We start from the raw sequence: 25933 nt of genomic DNA, 5'->3' as shown, positions 1-25933 counted from the left end.
AATCATCGAAAAGAGTAACAATAAAAAATAAAGTGTATAGTGTATTTCGACAATTTTATCAAAAATTCAAGGGGTACCCGTTTTTCGTGACGGTGAGTGTATTAAGGCGACCACTTGATTAAGAAACAGCCGCTAGTTAATAGGAGTTTTGTAAGCATTGTCTGATATTTCGTCGATAGTATACTATTGACATATTGGCCTATGGAATAATGATTAATAAAATTCAAATATATAAATATTTATACTAAAATCACAATAAAGATGCACTAGAAATAAACAAACCAAGACACGTTGAATGTTGCAAGGAGCACTTCCAAATCATGATTTACAATGTATATACATTGTAAATCCCAAATCATGATTTACAAAGTTTATACATTGTAAATCATGATTCGGGAGATCTCTTAGTTTAATATGTCTTGGTTTGTTTTTTTCGAGTGCATCTTTATTGTGATTTTAATATAGGTATGTGAAATCACGTTCACCCTAAATAGTCATGGTGGCATCACCATCAATATTCAAGCAAATTTCATCTATACTATATTTCAAAAGTAACATAGAGTAACTTCTCTTAATATAATACTAAGAGCACATAAACTATTTTGGCTAATTATAAAAATTTAAATATTTTCCTACGCCCATGTTGAATGTCCTTTCTAAAGATAGAAACAATGAATTTTTCACTTCTCCATTACACAAGTCCACTTGAAACTGTACAGTGTACATTAGACCATTCATTTTCTTATTGTTCTCTGTACTGTCGACTGTCGAGTGAGCTTCAAACTTTCAAGAGGCTTTTGTCAGTTGAAAGAGAGAAAACCCTTCACTGTCTTCTTCTTTTTAATCATCAACTTCCAAATTATTTTGATACAAGTACAGAATGACAAAAGGACTATTGAAGTTGATAAAATAGAAACAACGTAACGGTTTTTTATATAGGTATTTTAACATTATAATTTATTTTTTTGCAAGAAGGTATAATAATAATAACCCTATTTACATAGGAAAAATAGGGATAATCTTAATTACCTAATAATTTATAATCTTCAGTTTTTATGGAAAAGTGCCTGCAAACGTCAAATTAGTATTCCAATTTTCCACGTTCTAATAAAATTGATTTGATTTATATTTATATTTGTTAGAAATGGCATCACGTCACGATACTTGTCTTAAATAACGGGGGTCCAATAGCCTCTGCCGCATCCCTCATTTCGATCTCCACCTTTTTCGATCTGTCCATTTCTCCTCAGGTATGGCTTCTATCTCCCATTATTTCTCGTCTCTTTTCCATCCTAATGCTGGTCTTCTTCTCCTTCTTCCATTCCATGGAACATAGCTTACGGCCTGTTTTGGCCATCGTTCTTCTTTCATTCGCATTACATGAAATATTTTTGTGTACATAATGCGTAATTTCGTGTAATGTGTAACAATATATTCGCTCGTACTATAACAGTTGTCTGGATTCTACGGTATTGTAAATCCTTCCTGTTCTTCTTCTTATTTCTTCAATTGGGGTGTAATCAAGTCTGGATATCTCACATGCTCTTCTTAGATAGTACCATTGTACCACTTCCAGTTTTTCTTCTCTTTCATCCTCATTTGCTAACATTCAGATCCGTACGTCAAAATTGGTCCTACACCCGGCGCCGACGTGTAGATTGTAGGAGACCAACGTAATGAGTTTAATGTTTGTACCACATTTCGGCCCTGTTGTATTTCGCTATCACTGTCCCTATTATTATATATAGGTATTTAAATTCTTCGAATTATTTACATTTTATTTATTTCTGATACATAATAATCATAAAATACAAGAACAGACAGAAACAACCTTATAACTGCAACCTGGAATATACAAAGTATGTTTATGGTAGTAAAGGTCCAAAATGCTAGGATATGGAACAGCTACACATTAACATATTAGGAATAAGTGAAATGCGCTGGCCTGGAACTGGATACTATACAGTATCAGGAAGATAACCTGGTATACTACGCAAGTAATGATGATCCAAATCATTAGGATGGAGTAGAAATCTTCTTCTTCTTCTTACAATTGTTGTAGATCTGTCGATCTGTTAATTCCGATGTTGAAGTATTTCTTGGGAGATAGACTGCCAGCTACCTCTCCATCTTTTTGATGATCTCCCCGGTGGACGATTGCCAGCTGGTTTTCCATCTAGCGCAATTCTTGGTAGTCTGTGCTCCTCCATTCTTTTTACATGACTGAACCACATTCTCTTCGTCTTTGCCTACCCCATCTTACTTCATTACTACATCTTGTATGCCACACTGATGTTGTTTGCCCTGATGATGTTGTTTCTTGTTCTATGCCCTCTTGTCTTCCCTGCTATTGCTCTTAGTGTCTTCATTTCGACTGTTCGTAGCATGCTTTTGATTTTATTGGTGTCTTCTCTTGATTCAATACCATAGATCATAACAGGTCTGATGTAAGTTTTATAAATTCTAACTTAGCTGTCCATTCTCATATATGGGTTATTCCAGACCACATCTCTCGAACATCCGGACATGACTGCGGCTTTGTTTATTTGTCCTCATTTTGCGGCATTGTTTATTTGAGTCGAAGTCATTTTATATAAAAGGTTTAAAGATAACATCGTAGGCAACATACAGCAAAGAATAAGTTAGATGCATAAAAAATCTGAATAAGTTAGAGGCATTTGAATTGTGGGTGTACCCCGAGAATTTTAAAAATGCCTTACAATTCCGAAAAACAAGTAAAGAAATTCTACATAGAGTAAATATAAAACAATTATTGAGAACGATTAAAATTAAGTTATTTGGATAATTTGCTACGTAACGAAAATATTCATTCCTCAGATGAGCATTAATGGTAAAATAGAGAGAAAACAAGTAATAATTGGAATAGAAAAATGGTTCTGCATGCGTAATATTAGAAGCTGGATAGGACTAGGCTTATGACTACAACTGAAGACAAAGGTTTGCTAGTCTAACCGCTAACCTCCAATGATGGAGACGGCACATGAAGAAGAAATCTACAATGATGGATATGGCACATGAACAAGAAGGTAACTACGGTCAAAACTACTATTACAACGACACTGAGATATCTAATTTATCTTTGTACCATGGATTTAAAAACAAGATCAGGTCCGGAAACGTAATGAAAGGTCACGTAATGATAAAATTCGGATACTGTCTTAGTCTCATTTTTGGCAGATACAAACAGATAAAAAGACATTAAACATGTATATCAAAATATGGTAGGGGAGCAAAGTATGCTAAATGTGCAGTCGCTCAAGCGCTTTGGGACCTATTGGGTTGTGAAGAGTAGGTCCTAAAACCAAAAACTAAAGTTTTCCATTTTAGTGGGGACTTGTCCATTTTTAATTTAATTTTCCATTTCCAACAATCGTTTTTTAGATTATAGTGCCATCTATCCATGATTCGAAAAAATGTCTCGAATAATAGTTACTTATTTTTACGTAAGAAATTCAGATCTGCAATAAAAAATGGGGGCTCCCATTTAAGATTTTAAAGTAATGCCCCACCCCACCAGCGTGGGGGTCGTGTTTGGTGCCATTCGATAGATTTTTGAAAAATATTGAGTATGTATTTTTTAGTTTTTTGATCTGTCATTCATTTCGTGAAATATTCGGATTTTTCTTGTGAAACTTTGAGACTCACCCATTTCCTTACGCCCCGCTCAAATCGTCAGATTTTTAACTGTTTTGCATGTACTTACCTTATCTTAATCTAACGATTTCGAATTTTTCTAAGGATAGATTTTTTTTCGGCCCCACCTTAACGAACTCCCCTGCATTAAGAGCCAATATATGGTAGAGGTACATTTTCAGGGTACAAGGTTTCTCCCCATGTAATAATCTGACGCGCTCGAGTAACTGTAAAAATCCCCGCTTGGGCTCCCCTACCATTAGAGTTTAATAAAGAATTTTATTAACAATATACCATATTGTTACTATGGAACGCTTACAATTTTGAACATCTTTAACAACAAAATACTTGGATCACAGAATCTTTCATGCATAATAAACAATAAATAACTTTTTATTAAGTTCACTGAACGTCTTAAATCAATTATTTATCAAATACACTATCAATATTATTTAAGTAACAACTGAAAATATTCCCGATGCCATGTCAAATATTTAAAATTGTCACTGTATTGTCACCATATTCTATTCGATTCGGTGCGTTGTATGACAAAGATAGCGAATGTTCGATTTGGAAAATATCACCACGGACATGGTGTCCATTTTTTCGAATCCTGAAAAAGCTAATAAATATTTTAAAAAAATTTAAACGCAAAAATGAAAGACTAAATTATTATCGTGGGCCAAAAGTCCCTTAGAATAAATAAAAAGTTTTTTTGAATAAGATATTTGAAATTAAAAACCCCACTACATTTTCTCTTAGTTTTTCACCCGTGTAACTTATTAAAATAAACATTAAAGACGTTTTAAGGGACTTTCGGCCCTCGGTAAGAACGTAATCTTTCATTCTGCGTTATAATTTTTTAAAAATAGGTACTTATTAGTTTTCTCAGGATTAGAAAAAAATGAATCCCATTTAAACAGCATTGGAGCCGAAACTACGTACCCATCCCCTTAAACAAGAAGCCAAATCTCGATAAAAGGTGCCATATCGAAAAAATACTAAGGGGAAAAAAAGTTTTAAAAACACTGTGTGTAACTAATCGTACCGCAATAATAGTTTAATTAGAACGTACACAAATATTTGGGGGGTTTAAAGGAACGAAACCCCCATAAAATATTTATGTAAACATATTTAAAAAGAAGCCGCATCTCGATAAAAACTGGCTTATCGAAAAATACTGGGAGGCAAAAATATTTAAAAAATATTGTGTTTAACTAATGGTACCACAATAATAATTTAATTGGAACGTACACAAAAGTTTGGGGGGGTTTAAGGGAACAAAACCCCATAAAATTTTTATGGGGTGTACAAATTTCACTGTTTTTTTTAAGATGTTCCAACCATAAGAATAGCAGATGTCCATTTTCAATAAAAAAGAGTTGATGATATTACGAAAAAAAAAATGATTTTCATTTTGTAACTTCAAAGTGCTGCAACTTTTTTATGTGCACTATTCTATATAGGTAAATGGGGTTCAATGAACCTATTTTTGACCCCAAAACCTGTGGTATAATTTATCACCAATCTTTTCGGGACACCCTATATAATTCAATGCCTCATATAATTTTTGATTTATTTCGGTTACAGGTCTGGTTTCAAAACAGACGAGCAAAATGGAGAAAAGCTGAACGACTAAAAGAAGAACAAAGAAAAAGAGAAGGACAAGACATAGTTAAAAGGGACGACGACACTAAAGAAGAAAAGGTACTTGCTTTATCCACCAATCCACCTAATTTATAACGACTATATAATTATTTATTAATTCTTAGGTTGAAGATGGTTTAGCTAGCAGTTCCCCAGAAACAAATGCTGACCAAGAAGAAGGTAGGGATAGGGAATGTTCGAGTCCGAGTAGCGCTGGTCGAGAAACACCGGAACCAACACGTAGCGTTACTGAAGCTGATCCCTCTAACCCTTCGTCACCACACAGTCCCGCGCCCTCGGGGTCTTCGGAACCACCAAAGCCTCTGCAGCCCCCACCTTTTTCGCATATGTTTCCATTTGGAGATAGGTAAGTAAAAATATTCATGAATAATATAATCAAAACGATTTTAATTACAGTACTTGTAAGTAAATTACAAAAATATTTTATCGTATATTTAAATTTTTTAAGATTAAAGAAATATATGTTGACTTACCCACAATCTACTTGAATCTTGGACAACCGGTTTCGAACACTAAAATTTGTCTTCAGGTCTCCGGATAGGTTACATTAAAACAAATGATGCTGGTTTAAAGAATTTAGCTACCTAGGTGCATAATTAGAACTAAATCTAGGGAATTCAATATTCCACTGTACATATGCTTTATAGATTATCGTAAGGCGTTCGACAGGGTCAAGTAGAGACACTTATGGCGAATACTAAAAGAAGTATTCGTACCCCCCAAGTAGCACCGAACGGGTTTATTAAGTCTTATAGGGATGCTTTAAAACTGTAGAATAAAACTAAAATTAAAACCATTTGGTTTTTAAGTAAACCGTAAGGTTGCAATAAAACCGCTTTCAGCATAAAAGGGCCCATTCTGAAAGAGGTCAATAAAACCAAAAATAAAAGCCTTCTTAAATCTTTGTTTTCTTAAGCAACCGGTTTTAAAGCTGCTGTGAAGGTGCTTTTAAAACCATGTTAAAAGACACTTTAAGTGCAGACAGTTTTATAGCAAACTTAAAAAGGTTTCTTAAATGGAGACTTTTAAACACAATTTACCAGAATAAATGATTCGTTAAACCCATATACTCCATAGATGCCAACAAATTTTTCATGTGCTATGATAGGTAGAGATACGTATTTGTAACCATAAAATAATAAAAAGTATTACTTGGTTATTTCGGACTGTCAAGGTAGAAAAACACTTGCGCACCCAACTTTATTGATAATGTTAACAAAAATAGGTCTAAATAACTCACACGCCCTAAAATTTCTGACTTTTGGCGATTAAAAAATAAAAATAATAAAAAAATTTAAATCCGAAAAATATTAATTTGAAAGAAAAATAATTTTATCTACAATTTTAATGTTTTAATGTTAAAAGAAATCGAATTTATGTCTTTAAGTCGCTTATTTAGAATTTTTATGTAAGCCTTATATTGTAATTTATCATGGCTTTCAGCATCTCCAGAAAGCAATATGCCCGAAATCCAAATAAAACTATTTGGTCTATCGACAGAGAATTGTTAAGATCAAATGGTTTTATTTTATACCTTTCCAAGAGCATATATCCCACGTAAAAGCAAGGTTGCCTTGGAATTAAAACAGTTTAGTTTTAATACTGCTGTCAATAATGCCACTCAGTTTTAATGTGAATCTAACCTAAAATCGAGGCGTCGTAGTGCTGTGTGTGTCGTATTTTTCTTTTAAAATGACCAGTTCGTTTATGTTTTAAGTACCTGCGACTTATTGCTTCCATACTAACTTTACTTCCACTTTTTACAACACACTACACTACAGTTTCGCTCTATAACAAATGGCCGACCATTTTGGACATGAAAGAAGAGGGGATGAGTTTAGTTTTATCGTTTCTAACAAGAAACATAGTTTAGTCTTTACGATAACCAATTTGATTCAGTTAACAGCGTTTGGTTTTAATATTGCTTTTAAGAAAGCAACTTAAAAAAACTAAAAACATGGTTTTAATGCATATAGTTGGCTTTCACCTTTCTCTTTGTGAAGACAGAGAAATCAACTCAACCACCCACATGCTTGTGGTATAGTCATATGGTGCCTTGAGGTATATCTTTTAAATTTCACCCATCGCCAGGGTTTAATAAATAATATGCCAATGTAAGACCTTTGGTCGGCATTTTAAGGGTTTTAACCCATGTATTTTTGGTGGCTTAGCATGTAGAGCTTGCTTATAACACTGATAATGCTCTCTTTAGAGCGAAAACGTTCTGTATTTTAATGTAGCCCTTTATTGGGGTTTTCAAACTAATATACCTTTTACACAGAAGATCTTTTTCTTCAATTTTTATAATTAATGGTATACAGCCAGCTATAGGAAAATTTTTCCTTGTGGATTTTAATGCATATGTTTTTCTGACATAATAATCTTGAGATCAAGTAGTTTTAATAATAGGTTTTATTAGTCATATTAGGAGAATCTTTAAAACTGAAATAAAACTAAAAGGTAACAAACAAGAATCTAATAAAACCAAAGAGTCCGGAAGTTATTCATAAAACTGATTAGTTTTAAAGTAAACTGAGAATAAACCATTTTAAAACTACAATAAGACAAATTATCTATTAAGATTAATTAGTCTTATTTGATACTCTTATTAGATACTTTAAAACTAGTCACAAATGCTTAACAGTTTTAAAGTTCTGGCAGTATATCTACAAGGTAACTTTAAAACCATTATCTTCTTATTTACCACAATAAAACCTTTATACACCTTAAATAAAACTAAAATGTTTTTATTGTGCTACTTGAGCCAACACCTTATTTTGCTTATAACTGAACTATACGAACACACTACTGGATCAGTTAAAGTGCTTGACACACTTTCAAACAAATTTTATCCAGAACGAGGTGTCAGACAGGGATGTATACTATCTCCACAATTATTCAATATATATTGACAGCATATTATGAGAAGAGCACTTGAAGGATGGAAACAAGGCATCTCAATAAATGGTCATAAAATAAACAACCTACGTTTCGCAGATGACACAGCAAATCTTGCAAATAGTCAAGCAGAGCTGATTGAACTTATACGACTGGTTGAAAACGAAAGTCAAATATTTGGTCTGCAATTACACATATCAAAGACAAAGATCATGATAGTGGATAGACTACATAACAATCATCTACACATAACCACAATTGATCGGTTTGAGGTTGTGAGCTCATACTTATATCTGGGATCATTAAACACAAACACAGGGTCACTACAGGAAGAAATAAAACGTAGATGTGATCTAGCAAAAGTCGCCACAGCAAAAATGACCACAATATGGAAGGACTGTAAAATTTCAAGAGCGTTAAAGATGAGGTTGATCAACTGCTTAATATTCCCAATACTGACCTACGGATGTGAATCTTGGACCCTGAGAAATTTGAAAAGAAGAAAGATAGACGCCACTGAAATGTTCTGTTGGAGACAAATGCTACGAATTCCTTGGACCGACCATAGAACAAATAATTCAATTTTAAGAGAGCTAAAAGTTAGCCAACGACTCTACAGTAAAGTCCATCTCCAACAATTAAAATACTTTGGACATGTTATGAGAGCAAACACAGGAAACATGGAAACACTTATTACACAAGGAAAGGTGGAAGGCCGAAGATAACGAGGAAGATCCCCAACAAGATGGATCGATCAAATTACGGGAATATGCAAAAGACCTATGCATGAGTTAAAAGAAATGACCAGAGACAGAGATCTTTGGAGACGGACAATACACGACGTCACGTCGACCACTACACTCCCTCCGGGGGTCAAGATTGAAGAGAGAGAGATAGAGAGAGAGAGAGAGAGAGAGAGAGAGAGATAGAGAGAGAGAGAGAGAGAGATAGAGAGAGAGAAATAGAGAGATATATATATATATATATATATATATATATATATATATATATATATATATATATATATTATATATAGAGAGAGAGAGAGAGAGAGAGATAGAGAGAGAGAGAGAGAGATATAGAGAGAGAGAGAGAGAGAGAAAGAGGTGCATAATAAACTGTCATTTTTACTATGTTGCTGGATGAGGGTCAACAACTTCATTATACATCAAACATTTTGGAGTGTTTCTTAAAGACAGTTAGTAAACAAATTATTGTTATTAAGACATATTATGAAAGAACTAAATGATAAATTTCGATAAATTATGATAAAACAAAGAATGGCAGTAGAACAAGACATCCTCAGCTACATCGAAGAAAAACGTTTAATTTGGTATGGACATGTGAGAAGAGCAGATCGTGCAAGGTGGATATTGGAGCCCAATAGGAAAGAGAAGAAGAGGTAGACCCCGAAGATCATGGAGGGATGAAGTGGACGAGACCATGGAAAGACGAGACCTTAGAAACGGAGAATGGCAGAACAGAAACGACTGGAGACGTTGGTTGAAAGAAGGAAGGGGCGACAGCTATAAAAATCCTTAAATAGATAGATGAAAGAACTATTGATGTGTTTGTTGGTCCAACTGTAAATGATTGTTGTAGATATGAAGTTAGTTTTATTTATTATTGTTCAATCACCAATTAATCCTTTAATGTGTAATCTCACATTATGCTTAACTTCCTAAATTTTTATAGTTTCACCGTGTATAATGGTGAAAAATATCGAGTAATATTTTAATAATTAGAGTCCATTCAACCTGCAAACCTGCAAAGTTAATAAATTGCCAAATAATATATTTTCTAATTGAATTTTGTAAGTGTTGCAATCATGTCCTCGATTAAATTGTATTGTAAGCTCAGAGTTCAAAGTTTGTTATTATGATAGATGCATTAACCTCTGTGCTGAAGTATAAATTATTTGTGAAATTATAAATTGGGGATTTGAGCTCTTTTGAGCGCAGTATTTTATAGAAAGTTACTTAACCAACAACTATAGTGTAATAATCAGAAGCTGACAATAAAACCATATTTTTTACTCCACGACTTCAAACATTTATTTATCATCGTCGATCGAGAAGAAACGGACACAAGGCATTAGAAAACAATTCGAACTTGATATTACAGCGAACTGTCCATTTGAATCCGGATCGAAGGACCAAATGGACAATTCGCTGTAATATCAGGTTCGAATTGTTTTCTAATGCCTTGTGTCTGTTTCTTCTCGATCGACGATGATAATGAAGTCGTGGAGTAAAAAATATGGTTTTATTGTCAGCTATTGATTATTACACTATAGTTTTTGGTTAGGTAACTTTCTATAATAGACTGCGCTCAAAAGAGCTTAAATCTCCAATTTATAATTTCACAAATAATTGTATATCTCAGCACAGAGGTTAATGCATCTATCATAATAACAAACTTTGTCCTCTGAGCTTACAATATAATTTAATCGAGGACATGATTGCAACACTTACGAAGTTCAATATTGTGAAATACAAAATTGAAGTAATGGCAAATGAAGACCAATGGGAGAGGTCTTTATGCGCGACAGTATTCCATAAGTAACTCAGTATATGGATAAAACCAGTATAAAGTACATTGTCATGAAATACAAAAAATAAAGTTTCAAACGGTACCAGCTGCTGGGGATCTATTAAATGTCTATACCATTGTCTATCCCATTACCTTTCTACCAACTTTTTGAAGAGGTTACCATTAAGCTGATCAAAAAAAAGTTGAAAGGACTAAGAACAATTAAAATGAGCAGAAAGATACAACAATAATTAAAATGAGCGTCTGGAAAAAGGAGGTTTTGAGCAAATATGAGCATTACATTAAGATATTCATTAAGATAGGCATTAAGATTTTATTACTCAATTACTCAATTATTAGACAATTATCTCAACAATTTTGGTCCAAAAACTTACACGTACCAAACTTTGGTTATTTTACATACCATATATCATAATATTAAAAAATTTCTGACTATAAAATATAATAAAGGCAAATATAGGTATATACATTTCGAAATGTTTATGAATGCATCAAAGAAGTACGGTATAATAAGGGCTTAAAGTAATTTATTCCTAACGGCAGAAAATGAAATTATGAAGATGGAAACTTTACAAAGGGGACGTTATTGTCTGTAGCTGTAATAATTTCGAATGAGGATAATCAGATTTTATACTGTATTTCGCTATCTTTAGTAAATTACAACGGAGCCGAATTATCATACCTAAGAAATAATGAAATTCTGCGAGAAATTTATAATGAAATTTATTTTCCTTAACGACGGAATGGGAAACGCGAAATATAATTTTTCATGCTTATTTCTTTTATAATTACTTAATTTTGCTGTTATGGATATAATATATTATTGTAGGATCATTGTACATTGCAAATATTCTAATAATGTCTTTACTGACCTTTATTGCACCAAGAAGAATTTACTATAATTTCTCAGTACATACCTTTTCTGGCAAAGTATCTATAGATGGTCACATTGCGTACTATTCGGGATAAGAGAGTTCCTCATCATTCTCTTTGCCTTATCCCTATGCGGGGTCGACTTTCCTAATGGCATTTCTCTATATACTTCTATCTTGAGTCATAACAATATTAATACCCTTTACCAACATGTCCTGCCTAAACGTCTCCCCCAGGTCTTCTTTGGTCTTCCTCTCCTACTCCTTCCAGGAATCTGTACTTCAGCAATTCGTCGTATTGGGTGATTAGCGTCTCAACGTTGCACATGACCAAACCATCTTAACCTACGCTCTCTCATTTTATCATCAAATGGTGCCGCACCTAATATACTAATATACCCCTAATATACTAATTTTTAATTTCATTATTTTTTGTCACTCCCCTCAACAATCTAAGCATTCTCATTTCCGTCACATGCATTATGCATTCGTTGTTCCTCTTTCTTTTTCACTGCCCAACATTCAGTTCCTTACATCACATCCGGTATTATGGATGTTTTTATTTATAGAATTTTCCCTTCAACTTCATTAGAATTTTTCTGTCATACAATACACCACTCGCTTCCTTCCACTTTATCCATCCAGCCCCAACTTTACTGCATGAATCTCCATCTATTTCTCCATTACTCCGTAATACCGGTCCTAGGTACTTAAAAATTATTGCTTTTCACAATCATTTCACCATCCAAAGATATCATTTTATTTGTATTAACTCCATCTTCAAAAGAACATTCCAAAAACTGTTTTTGTCCTACTAAGGTTTAAACATTTTTCCTCCAGAGCTTGTATCCACTGTTCCAGTTTTTGTTCTAGGTCTCCTTCATTATTTTCTACGAACCACAGATCATAAGCATACATTAAGCACCATGGAATGTTACCCTGTAGTTTCCCTGTTATCTAGTCCAATACTAATGAGAATAAATAAGGACTCAGCACCGAGCCTTAGTGCAATCCTACTTTCACATGAAATTTATGAGTCTCTCCCACACCTGTCCTAACGCCAGTCGTTACTCCCATATCTCATATATGGGAGTAACGATATATATGAAACATATCTCTCACAATCTTTACATATTCACCAGGGACTCCTTTCCTATTGAGTGCCCACGACAGAATCTCTCGAGGAACTCAATGAATACCATATGAGCGTTTGTTTCTTTATCCCTGCATTTTTCCAACAATTGCCTTATAATAAAATTGCATCTGTTATTGATCTACCCTGCATAAGGCCAAATAATTGATCATTGGATATTTCAGTTTCTTCAAGTATCCGTCTATCAATTACTCTCTCCCATATTTTCATGGTGTGCCTTAGTTTTATAGCGCTGTAGTTTGTACATTGTTGTATATCTTCTTTGTTTTTGTAAGCAGGTACTAATATACTGCTTCTTCATTTGTCTGGCTCTGGCATTTGTCCAACTTCCATAATTCTATTAAATATACCTGTTACCCAGCTTGTTCCTGTCTGTGCTAATGCTCTCCATACTTCCCCAGGAATATCATCTGATCCGTCTATTTTTCCTTACTTTATTTTTTGAAGAGCTTGAGCCACTTTCTCATTTGTTATTCAGGTGAAGACAGTTTAAAACACAAAAATGGTGTAGAAATAATTGTGAGGAGGGAAACAGATAACGCTATAAAAAACATCGTCCTATTGTCAGACAGGATACTAATGTTACAAATACAAACAAGCATATTTATCCAGACAAGACTATAAAGAAAAGAAATTGAAAAAAATTAAAAATTTTTATCATGATTTAGAAAAAGTATTACCATCTTCAGAGACACACGAGCTTACTATTATTATTGTAATGTGAGATTTTAATGCAAAGATTGGCGAAGGTACGCAGGAGGATATCATAGGAAAATATGGGTCTGGGAATACGAAATGAAAAATAGTTGGCATCTCTTTGTGTAGACAAGCAACCAGTACTAACAAACAAAATTTTCAAACTTCTAAAGCGTCACCTAGAGATCACCAGCAGAAACAACGGAATGAGTGGTTCATAGTCAAATAAATTTTCCTATGTATAAATAAAAGATACAGGAATTCAGTATTAGCAGCCAAAACATTATACAATCGCAGATGTACCAACAGATCACAATATTTTGGTAGGAACCATTTTTCCTAAATACTTCGTATTACTAATACCAAGTACTGCTATTCGTCCTTTAAACCTTAGCCCTAGCCCTTCAAAAAGTTGCCATTAATAGAGACGAGATGTCAAAAGATATCGTAAAACAAGAAATAACTAGTGCATTAGAACAAAAAATAAAGTTGACATCATCTAGCAAATAGGAAAATACTGACGAAAACTGGGCTAGATATAAAGATATATTCAATACCGTTCAAGGAACAAAAATAGGTGCATTGGAAACTAGGGTAGATGGCAGGAAAAATACAAAAAGAAGTCAGAAATAAAGATAAAAACGAATACAAGAGAATCCACGCAATCATATTATGCCGAAGATTGGACATGCGTTTATAGAAGACAATGTAATGAAATTGAATATGTACTATGAAAAAAAAACATGATACACTCCATCTGCACAAGAAATTAAAAGAGATCGCCGGAAACCAACGGAAACAGTGTTGCGGATCTAGACGTTGCGGGGACGGGGGATAAGAGCTGGGATCCAACCGTAGGAATTAAAAGTCGAATATAACGAGACCGAGCTTCTTCTTCTTCTTCTTGTAGTGCTGCTCTGAAAATATTTGTAGTGGTTGTGTTGAACCACGCACGTAGATTTTTCAGCCAGGAAATCCTTCGCCTTCCTGTTCCTCGCTTTCCTTCTACTTTTCCCCGCAAGATTAGTTGCAGCAGTCCATATATTTCGCTCTTCCTCATGATGTGACCGAGGTATTCGATTTTGGCTGTTTTTATCTTGATTAACAACTCTTTTTCTTTTTGAATTCTCAGCAAAACACCCTCATTAGTAATGTGACCGGTATAACATATCTTCAGGATTCGACGATAAAGCCACATTTCAGAAGCCTCAATTTTCTTGCAGGTGGCGTCTGTGAGACTACACGATTCAACTCCGTACAACAATACAGGGTGAGGTAAATAAAGGGCCTATTAGAAATATCTCGAGAACTAAAGGCAACAGAATCATGAAAATTGGAATAAAGGGGTCTTGAAGGATGATCTATTAAATGAAAATATTTTCATCTCTTTGCAACTTCGTTTGCTTATAACTTCGTTTTTTTTAATGGGACACCCTGTATATTTTTACATTTTTGGATTCTCTTCGATGTCTTCTTTCTTAAAATATGAAGTTTTGTAATATTATACAGGGTATTTTAAAAGATAATTACGTTTTTTTATTAATTTCGTAGCAAAATTAACACCCTGTAGAATTGTAGTAGTTTGACATCTAAAACTCTACTTACGTTCAAATGATTTTTAATATACTCTACTATTGTTAAGAATTATTAGTATAGCTAAATTTTTAATTTTAGTATACAGGGTTGGTCGAAACTCGGAATGAGTATTTTCTGAGTTTTCTTAAATGGAACACCCTGTATTTTAGTATTGTAATGAAATGATATTTTATGGTACTTTTTTATTTCTTAAGCATTCCCTATACCTAACTGCTTTAATTTGTGCTTAATTGTTAATCGCACCAACAATCTTAACTAAGTAGGTATTTCAATAGCTAAACCATTATTGGTAATTTTAAGGACCAGTCTGGATTAATATGTATTTATTTCTGAAAAATTATTTGGAATTGAGTATTTTCACGGCCAACCTAATAAAATTTTACGTATTTTTTGTTGCAATTAATGTTTAGCTTGAATCACCAATAACTCACAAATTAAAGCAGTTAGGTATAGGGAATGCTTTTAAGAAATAAAAAAGTACTATAAAATATCATTTCACTACAATACAAAAATACAGGGTGTTCCATTTAAGAAAACTCAGAAAATACTCATTCCGAGTTTCGACCAACCCTGTATACTAAAATTAAAAATTTAGCTATACTAATGATTCTTAACAATAGTAGAGTATATTAAAAATCATTTGAACGTAAGTAGAGTTTTAGATGTCAAACTACTACAATTCTACAGGGTGTGAATGTTGTTACGAAATTAATAAAAAAACGTAATTATCTTTTAAAATACCCTGTATAATATTACAAAACCTTATATTTTAAGAAAGAAGGCATCGAAGAGAATTCAAAAATGTAAAAATATATAGGGTGTCCCATTAAAAAAAAACGAAGTTATAAGCAACTTCCGGTATAACCGGAAGTTGCAAAGAGATGAAAATACTTTCATTTAATAGATCATCCTTCAAAACCCCCTTATTGAAATTTTCATGATTCTGTTGCCTTTAGTTCTCGACATATTTCTAATAGGCCAGCTATCTGCCTCACCCTATATAGGAAAGATATAACATCGTAGTAATCTGACTTTTATGGGTATCGACAAATCATGACATCTTAATAATTTTGCCATTTTTTGAAATGCAGATCTTGCTATCTCTATCCTACATTTGATTTCTATGGAATGGTCCCAATTTTCATTGACGTTAGTATCAAGGTAGGTGTATGTTTTTACTCTTTCTATTTGTTGACCATTCACACTGATGCTTTCAAATTGCTGTTCATTCTTCTTCTTCTTTGAGTGCTTCTCCTATCGGAGATTGGATATCATTAGGGCGATTCTAATTTTATTTACTGCTGTTTTGAACAATTCGTTAGTGGTACAGCCAAACCACTCTCTCAAATTTCTCATCCAGGACATTCTTCTACGGCCTGGATTTCTTCGTCCTTGGATTTTTCCTTGCATTATGTTTTGTAGGAATGTGTACTTTTGTCCCCTCATCAGGTGGCCTAAGTATTCAAGTTTTCTCTTTTTTATATTCAGTAGAACTTCTGGCTTGTTATTTATTCTGCGTATTACTTCTTCATTTGTAATTTTATCCACCCAACTTTTTCTTAGTATACGGCGGTAGCACCACATCTCAAAGCTTTCAAGATTTTTATTATTCCCCTGTTTAAGAGTCCATGACTCAACACCGTAGAGCAAAGTACTGAATACATAGCATTTTAACATTCTAGTTCGTAGATGAATACTAATATCACGATTACAAAATAATTTTTTCATTTTTATAAAAGTAGACCTGGCAATTTCAATACGTCTTTTTATCTCGTGATTTTGGTCACCTGTTTCATTGATAAGGGTTCCCAAGTATTTGTATTCGTTTACTTTTTCAAGTTGGGTACCGTTTATTGTGATACTAGTGTCATTTATTGGATTCTTACTGAAGGTCATATATTTGGTTTTTTTGACGTTCATCCTTATGCCGTAGTTATTACATATATCATTCATACTTTCAACTAGATGTTGTAGATCTTCCGCTGTTCTTGCCATTATCACAGTATCGTCAGCATATCGAATGTTATTGATAACTTCTCCATTGACTATTATCCCTTCGTTTGCATATGAGAGAGCTTCTTGGCATATTTGTTCGCTGTAGATATTAAACAAGAGCGGTGACAATATACAACCCTGTCGTACCCCTCTACGTATTTCTATTTCGTCCGATGTTTGGTCTTCTATTTTTATATTAGCTCGCTGATTCCAGTACAGATTTAATATTATTTGTATGTCTCTGGTGTCAATGTTCTTACTCTCCAGGATTTATTTGAGTTTACTGTGGCGTACTTTGTCAAAGGCCTTTTCAAAGTCTATAAAGCAGGCGTGTACCACTTGGTTAACATCTAGGCATCTCTGTGTTAGAACGTTCAGGGCAAAGAGAGCATCCCTTGTACCTAATCCTTTTCTGAATCCCATCTGTGTATCGTTAATATCGATGTCTAGTTTTTGATAGATTCGGTTGTGGATTCATTCTTAGAGATCATCATATATTTTGTTTTCTTAGTGTTTAGTGAAAGTTCGCATCTCTGACTGACTTCTGTGATTTTATTCATTAACTCCTGGAGGGCTTCAGAACTGTTAGCGAATACCACCGTGTCGTCTGCGTATCTTATGTTATTGATACATTCTCCGTTAATTCGAATTCCGGCTTCAACATAATCCACTGCTTCTTGAAAGATTTCCTCAGAGTAGATGTTAAACAGCAGTGGGGATAGTATACATCCCTGACGAACCCCACGTTTGATTTTGATATTGTTGGATTCTCCTGCCTCTGTCCGGATAGATGATGTTTGATTCCAGTACAGATTGCTGATAATCTTTAAATCACAGGTGTTTATTCCAATATTGGTTAATATATCCATCAGCTTGTCGTGCTTTACTGTATCGAACGCTTTATGGTAATCAATGAAACATGCATAAATATCGCAATTTACGTCTCTACATCGTTGAAATAGTACTTGTATACTAAATAGAGCCTATCTTGTATCCACTGCATTTCGAAAACCAAACTGTGTTCGGCTGATTTTTTCTTCGCACAGTCTATATATCCTTTCATGTATAATTTTTAGAAATAATTTTAAAATATGGGCTCATTAAGCTGATGGTTCGGAAACCACTGCAGTATAAGGATTTTATTTTCTTTGGTAAAGCAATAAAAGTCGACTTCAACCACGTTCTTGGTATTACTTCTATAAAAATGAGGAACGTATTTTGCAGCCTTGATCTTAGAATTGACCTTCGCGTTCGAATTACATATTGCTATATTTCTACAGTGCTACTGTATGGAGTGAAAGCGTGGAGTCTAAGTGAGGTTATGCTTAAACGCTTAGAAGCCTTTAACATGTAAGTATACACACGACTACTAAGAATAAGCTGGGCCAACATACTTAGAAACGAGGAGGTCCTTGGATGGCTCTACCAAACAACCTAACTGATCAATATAATAAAGAGACGCAAGCTTGACTACTTCGGTCACTTTATGAGACGCCGGGAAAAATATCAACTTGTACATCTGATCATTCAGAGAAAGATCAAAGTTAAATGTGGTGCTGGTAAAAGAAGAACATCAAAATCGACTACATCGTTATTTAGAGTTGCTGTCAAAGAGTCACGATAGCGAATATGGTTGCCAACATGATCCAATAATTGATAACTGTACTGATGCAACAAAATAGAAGCAGTCGAAATATGGACTATGAAGTATTACAAGTCGGTTTTCGTTCATTACGCGAACTATGTTTTCCAAATATGCTAGAAACCATTGGATTCTGTTTTCTTAACTTGACATTAAAGTCACACAATAACATAGTGTCTTGAAAGATATTGAAGAAACACTTCTTCTTCTTCTTTTTTGAGTATCCTGTCCAAATTTTAGACGTGGGTAGCTTCCATGACACTTTGCCGATATCGTTCTCGATATTGCGGGCTACGTAACAATTCATCTGCTAATAAGCCAACCCATTGACGAAGGTTTCGAAACCATGAATATTTCTTTTTCTCTTTGTTATCATCTTCATTAAATCACCTTCACCTTAACCTATTCTGTTTAAGACTTGTGTGTTTGAAATGCGTTGAACTAATGATATTTTGAGTATTCTACGATATGACCACATCTCGAAGGCTTCTAATTTGTCCATCATAATCCAGGTTTCATGAACCAGGTTTCACATCCATTCATTTCAGAGACAATTCAGTGGAGTAAAAATTAAATAAATAGATTTGTACTAACGAAAACAAAAATGACATATTGATCCTATCCAAAATAAATTGAACTACTCAGGACAAATTAAAATTGCAATAAGTAAAATAAGTTAAAAATGCAATTATGTGCCTGTTATATATTTTATCCTATGTAAAGCTAAATAACTTAATACAAAGTTTTGTTATGCATTTGGTCTAATTTAAATATTTTATATTTTGGAAAAAACTAAAAATGTAATAAATTGCCATATGACCCTGGATGAAGTATCATTGCGTTAAAAGCAAATATGCTTTCAATAAAAAAGTGTGTGTGTCAAAGCGCGTTGATGATCACAATCATCGAATAAGAGAAGCGTTACAATTTTTACAAAGCAAACACGGCGACAGAGATGATACGCCATCATTTTAAAAAACATTTCCGCATGCAAATAGAATTTTCGGCATATTTGATATTAACTTTTGGGCGAGGCCTCAAAGTCCGGGTATATCGCGTAAATTTAGCTTTGGAATTATTTAGCGGAGGCGGCGGTCGTGCCGCTGCCGTGATGTCGGCGTGCTTATGCGATTTAAATTCGTCATATAGCCGGCAGGTGGAGTCGGTCAAAAAAGTTCAGGGAAAAATATGAAATATTCATCTCGAAAAAGTAGTAGGACCGGCCTATGACTGCGCCATGTGCTCTAATGGGGTAAATATGAAATGCTAATATTTGCCAAGTCAGAAATTATATTTCAAATTGAACTGTCATAGGCGTGCGCTGACAATTACTATTATTTAATTTTTTTAAGATTATATCTAATAATTAGTTTCATTATAAATTAAAACTTTAGTATAGAATACCATATTAAAAAAATAGTAAAAAAAGAGTGTGTGTAATTTGTACACACGTAAGGAATTATATTGTTTATTATATGATTTCAATGAAAGAAATATATTATAAAGAGATTATTTGTATTTTATTCAAATATTAAACTAATTTTAATACTTACTACTTTTCAAACAAATTCCTTAAAATAAGTCCAAAAATAAAAAAGTAAGGCTACAAGATCGTCAACAAGCAGTCACCTATCCAAAAACTTAACCGCGCTCAACACTGCTGCTAGATAACAATGAAATAAAATTGATATCAAAATGAATTATTTTTGACAGATTGTACAAATAATATTAAGATTGCTTTTTAAACTTCTTTTCGTCATATTTTTATACTTATTATCGTATTCCCCGATGAAGACAAATCCAAATACACAAAAATTATAATAAAATATATTTACTAAAAACACCAATATATTTTTTCACACTTTATTTGCACTGATACATACGTAACTTGAAAGATTTAGCAACGAACTTTAGAGTGCGCGTATTGTATTTCATACTGTCGTTTTTATAAAAATTTACTCTCAACAGTTTTTCAAATCGCGCCTAAAGAAGTATAAAGTGGAACCTCGATAACTCGGATTAATCGGGACCGCGGCCGATCCGGGTTATCGAAAATCCGGGTTAGCCGGAGAATATGGTAAAAATTAATAAAATACGGTGTACTTACAGATAAACTCCGTCATAATTGAAATAACATGAAATATATATGCACAGTACCTACATATCAAAATTACTAAAAACACGCAAACACAAACCTAAGCAAATGGAAGCGAACAATACAAGACTGCACTACACACAATACAGTCACAATCGGAACGATGTTATGCTATTTAAGAAAAGTGAAAACTAAGACTATTGTTTAATAAAGAATTTTTTAAATAGTCTTTTAGTCTTTTTTAAACAATTCTAATACAGTTTGAAATAAATAAAGGAATATTACAGGTGCCTGTTGTTTCCGATAATCCAAGCAAAATGAACGTCGCTCTGCCGCCGGCGCCGCGTGGCATGAGTCATTTTTACTATCGTATAGTTTAAATTACACAAATAAACATTATCTCTCAAATATTATATTACATACATTTTTATTGTTGAAATGTTTGTCTGATGAAAATCGGTCCGGGTTAGCCGGATTTCCGGGTTATCGGGGGCCGACTTATCGGGGTTCCACTGTAACTTCAAAATTAAAAAAAAAATCAAAAGTATGAAATAAGTAATTATTCTCAACAGGTTTTATTATTAAATATGGAATCCACGGAATAATTATACAGAATAAGAATACTGGAATGTTTAACGAGAAAATTAACGAGAAAAGTGTTAAAAAATCTGAATGAAATTATTATAACACGAGCAGAACAACAAGGCTTTAAGTCAGAAAGATCATGAACCGACGCTATATTTATAAAGTAAAAGATTAGAATACAACAAACCGGTATAACAATTTTTTTTATTGGCCTTTAGAAAGCATTTAACAGGGTCGAATTAAAAGACGTTATCCACTTATTGTAAGCAGGAGGAATATCTCTAGGAATAATCAACACGATATAAAATATCTACCAGAACAACACAATAAAAGTAAAAGTAGAAGAAGAACTAACTGATCCAATTGAAGCTGGCAATGGGATAAGACAGGGGGATGCCCTAAGTCCTCTATTTTCAACTTGATCACGGATGAAATCATACAAAAAGTAGGAAATAAAAAAGGATACCAAATGGGAGAAAAATAACGAAATAAATAAAGTGAAGATGATTTTCAACGAATGTTACACCGATTTATTATAACTTCCAAAAAATTTAACATGTTAGTTTCCCCCAAAAAACTGAATAGTTATAACAGTAATCTACTAAGATGTAAATTAGAGCTGTAGGGTCAGATAATAGAACAATTGATAAGGCTTAATTATCTAGGCTTCACACTATCTAGATAAGGAAAGCTTAAAACATAAGTGGAAGATCAACTAGTACAGCAAACAGAGCCGCAAGTTGCCTGAATATGAAGAAATACAAATATAGGGAAAGAAATCAACAAAAACATATGCGGCAGAAATACAACTTAACACAGAGAGAATAAAAAGAATGCTATAAACAGTAAGTAGAGGTGAAAACGTTTAAAAAAATCGATGGTAATACACTATGGGACAGAGATAGAAGTACAGATATACGACAAAGATGCCAGGTGGAGAATATCAATAACTAGGTAAGAAACAGAAGAGTGGAATGAAACGATCACGTAAGCCAAATTACAACAAATAGAGTAGCAAGGACGGCGAGTGACGGTTTCCTAATAGGAAGACGATCAGTGGGAAGATCACGAAAACTATGGAAAGACAACCCAATGGAGACATTGAAAAACAGATTAAGTCATGTCTACACAAAAAGAATAGGAGAAGAAGGATTTTGTTATTGAAATAGAGAAGCATTAGTTACATTCTAAATGCAATAGCAGGTAGTATTAAATTCTTCAAAACCAAACCTTGGTATAGGTTTTTAAACGCTTTTATTTAGTTTAATCGTTTGCGTCAAATTTTTAGACGTTAATTTGACTGCCTTTTCTTCAACGGAAATGAACAAAATTTTGCAGACATATTGATTCGCGGGAACAATACACGATTAGTCGATCAAATTTTTTTTTATGTTTATGAATTTTTTAAATAAAAAAAAAACAATTTTAATGGAAAATGCTTAAATTCTCTTGCTTTTTACGATGTAGAAACTTCAAACTTTTATAGATTGTAGCTAATGATATGAACTATACAAATTTTCACTTTTTACGTCATAGGCGTAACCAGGGGGGGGTTTTGGGGGTTGTAACCCCCCCCATTGGGATGTACTTTGAGCTCCATACGCTTAACACCATAGCCCTCAGAGACCTTCCAGTAGTTGTAACCCCCCCCTTTCAGGTAGTTGTAACCCCCCCCTTAGGATCATCCTGGTTACGCCTATGTTTTACGTTATGCTTCATATATAAACAATAAAGTTTCAAATTTATCCAGTTTCTGTCCGATTTCTATCCAGTTTTTAGCGAAAAAAAGTTATGGCACCGCAGAGGGACGAATGCTGCCCTTAGTATTGTCGTGGGCTTCGACTGTCCATAAAACGCAAGGTTCGACTGTTGACTACGCTGCGCTGTCGTGAACTTGGGCCCGAAAGTGTTTGCGTAAGGACAGGCTTAAAAGCCTACCTTGAGCCTGCAAAGCTTACGTTTCATTGAGTCGAGTGCGATCATTAAGGTACGTATCCATACAAGGGTGAACCCCGCTCGGTGTAGCTGCTCAAATGGATACAGAGCATGCGCTCCCTTGCAGATAAACCGCAAACCGGTTGAAACGAAGAGTGAACGCGCCAAGCGGCGATCACCGACGTATCCACAAGTGGAGCTACTACACCGAGCGAGGTTTACCCTTGTATGGATACGTACCTTTAGACGGCTTGCGCATCGAAGAACTGCATTGCGAGAAATTAACAGCGTCTACACCATGCAATAGTAAAGTATTACAAGAGATGGAAATACTGCGAAAACTGAAATACTCGTAAATAATGATTTTGATTTAAGAAATGTATGAAGAAATTACAGAAAATGTACAATGTATGTATCAAAAGTTAAAATAAATGCAAAAAAGGTATCTGTCATATACCTACATCCTTTTTTTAAACATGACAATATATTTTAATGTTTGAAAATTGTAAGACTAAAAACTAAAAAATAAAACAATATGAAAAAAATTTTTTTAAGAAACGCTTTTATTTAGTTATGAGTGACTAAAAGTTAAAATATAAAAACATCAACTAAAAAGCAAAAATTAAAAAAAAATCAAACTCAACGGATTATTCGAAAAAAACGTTCGTTAAAAAAATGAAAAAATCTAACACATTCGTTAAAGAAAAGCGTGAGGCGCGTCTTCATCGAATTAACGGTTTTCGCCCCACGCTTTTCTTTAACGAATGTGTTAGATTTTTTCATTTTTTTAACGAACGTTTTTTTCGAATAATGTGTCGAGTTTGTTTTTTTTATTTTTTGCTTTTTAGTTGATTTTTTTATATTTTAACTTTTAGTCACTCATAACTAAATAAAAGCGTTTCTTAAAAACATTTTTTTCATATTGTTTTATTTATTCTTAACCCTACGTTAGGAATAACCTCTTATTCCAACAATACACTACAGTTTACACTTACAAAACACCCTATAAAATTTGAAAATTGTAAGACTAAAAACTAAAAAATAAAACAATATGAAAAAAAATTTTTTAAGAAACGCTTTTATTTAGTTATGAGTGACTAAAAGTTAAAATATAAAAACATCAACTAAAAAGCAAAAAATAAAAAAAAATCAAACTCAACGGATTATTCGAAAAAAACGTTCGTTAAAAAAATGAAAAAATCTAACACATTCGTTAAAGAAAAGCGTGAGGCGCGTCTTCATCGAATTAACGGTTTTCGCCCCACGCTTTTCTTTAACGAATGTGTTAGATTTTTTCATTTTTTTAACGAACGTTTTTTTCGAATAATGTGTCGAGTTTGTTTTTTTTTATTTTTTGCTTTTTAGTTGATTTTTTTATATTTTAACTTTTAGTCACTCATAACTAAATAAAAGCGTTTCTTAAAAACATTTTTTTCATATTGTTTTATTTATTCTTAACCCTACGTTAGGAATAACCTCTTATTCCAACAATACACTACAGTTTACACTTACAAAACACCCTATAAAATTTGAAAATTGTAAGACTAAAAACTAAAAAATAAAACAATATGAAAAAAAATTTTTTAAGAAACGCTTTTATTTAGTTATGAGTGACTAAAATTTAAAATATAAAAACATCAACTAAAAAGCAAAAAATAAAAAAAAAATCAAACTCAACGGATTATTCGAAAAAAACGTTCGTTAAAAAAATGAAAAAATCTAACACATTCGTTAAAGAAAAGCGTGAGGCGCGTCTTCATCGAATTAACGGTTTTCGCCCCACGCTTTTCTTTAACGAATGTGTTAGATTTTTTAATTTTTTTAACGAACGTTTTTTTCGAATAATGTGTCGAGTTTGTTTTTTTTTATTTTTTGCTTTTTAGTTGATTTTTTTATATTTTAACTTTTAGTCACTCATAACTAAATAAAAGCGTTTCTTAAAAACATTTTTTTCATATTGTTTTATTTATTCTTAACCCTACGTTAGGAATAACCTCTTATTCCAACAATACACTACAGTTTACACTTACAAAACACCCTATAAAAAGGGCGTTAAAATGAAAGTAGCCGATTGCATTTCTTTTCAATTCGAACTCTACCATTCCCCTGTTTCGAGGTTTCACCTCCCATCAAGAAGACTTGTAGTAGGTCGACTTGAAATGACTGAACTGTATATGTTTCTGTACATTTTCTTGGTGGCTTTTGTTAAGGCATTACTTATAGGTAGGTATGCGTTCATATCATTGTTTCCCACAGTTTTACTAATGCTACACTGTTATATGAAGGTTAAATGAAGGGTTTTTTCTTTGTTTACATGTCTCTTTAATGTTTGTTTTAATGTGAATAAATTATCTGCACATAAAGGTCCTAATCTAAAGCCAGATTTTTCCTCGGTTTGGTTCTAATTATTTTTGATATTATTCTGTTGTTATTCTCTTATTTTTTTTCTGTCAATATGAAACAGATATGGTGTTATATCATCTTAAATAAATTATTCTTCTTAATGTGCCTATCCATGACAAATGTTGGCGATCATCATGGCAATCTTCACTTTATCTGCAGCAACGCGGAAAAGCTGCATAGATGTTGTG

General features: G+C 33.3%; 1 protein-coding gene across 1 annotated transcript in view; it reads left to right on the top strand.

Annotated features, from left to right (window-relative positions):
- The window catches only part of LOC126887857 (dorsal root ganglia homeobox protein), a 405607-nt gene that overhangs the window by 216770 nt on the left and 162904 nt on the right, over positions 1–25933 (top strand). The window contains exons 4-5 of the mRNA XM_050655752.1: positions 5245–5361; positions 5427–5668. Of these exons, the coding sequence (XP_050511709.1) occupies positions 5245–5361; positions 5427–5668 (359 nt within the window). The remainder of the gene's footprint in view (positions 1–5244; positions 5362–5426; positions 5669–25933) is intronic.

The sequence above is a fragment of the Diabrotica virgifera genome, chromosome 7 (assembly GCF_917563875.1).
Source record: "Diabrotica virgifera virgifera chromosome 7, PGI_DIABVI_V3a".
Taxonomy (NCBI): Eukaryota; Metazoa; Arthropoda; class Insecta; order Coleoptera; family Chrysomelidae; genus Diabrotica; species Diabrotica virgifera.
This window is presented reverse-complemented; position numbering and strand designations above follow the sequence as displayed.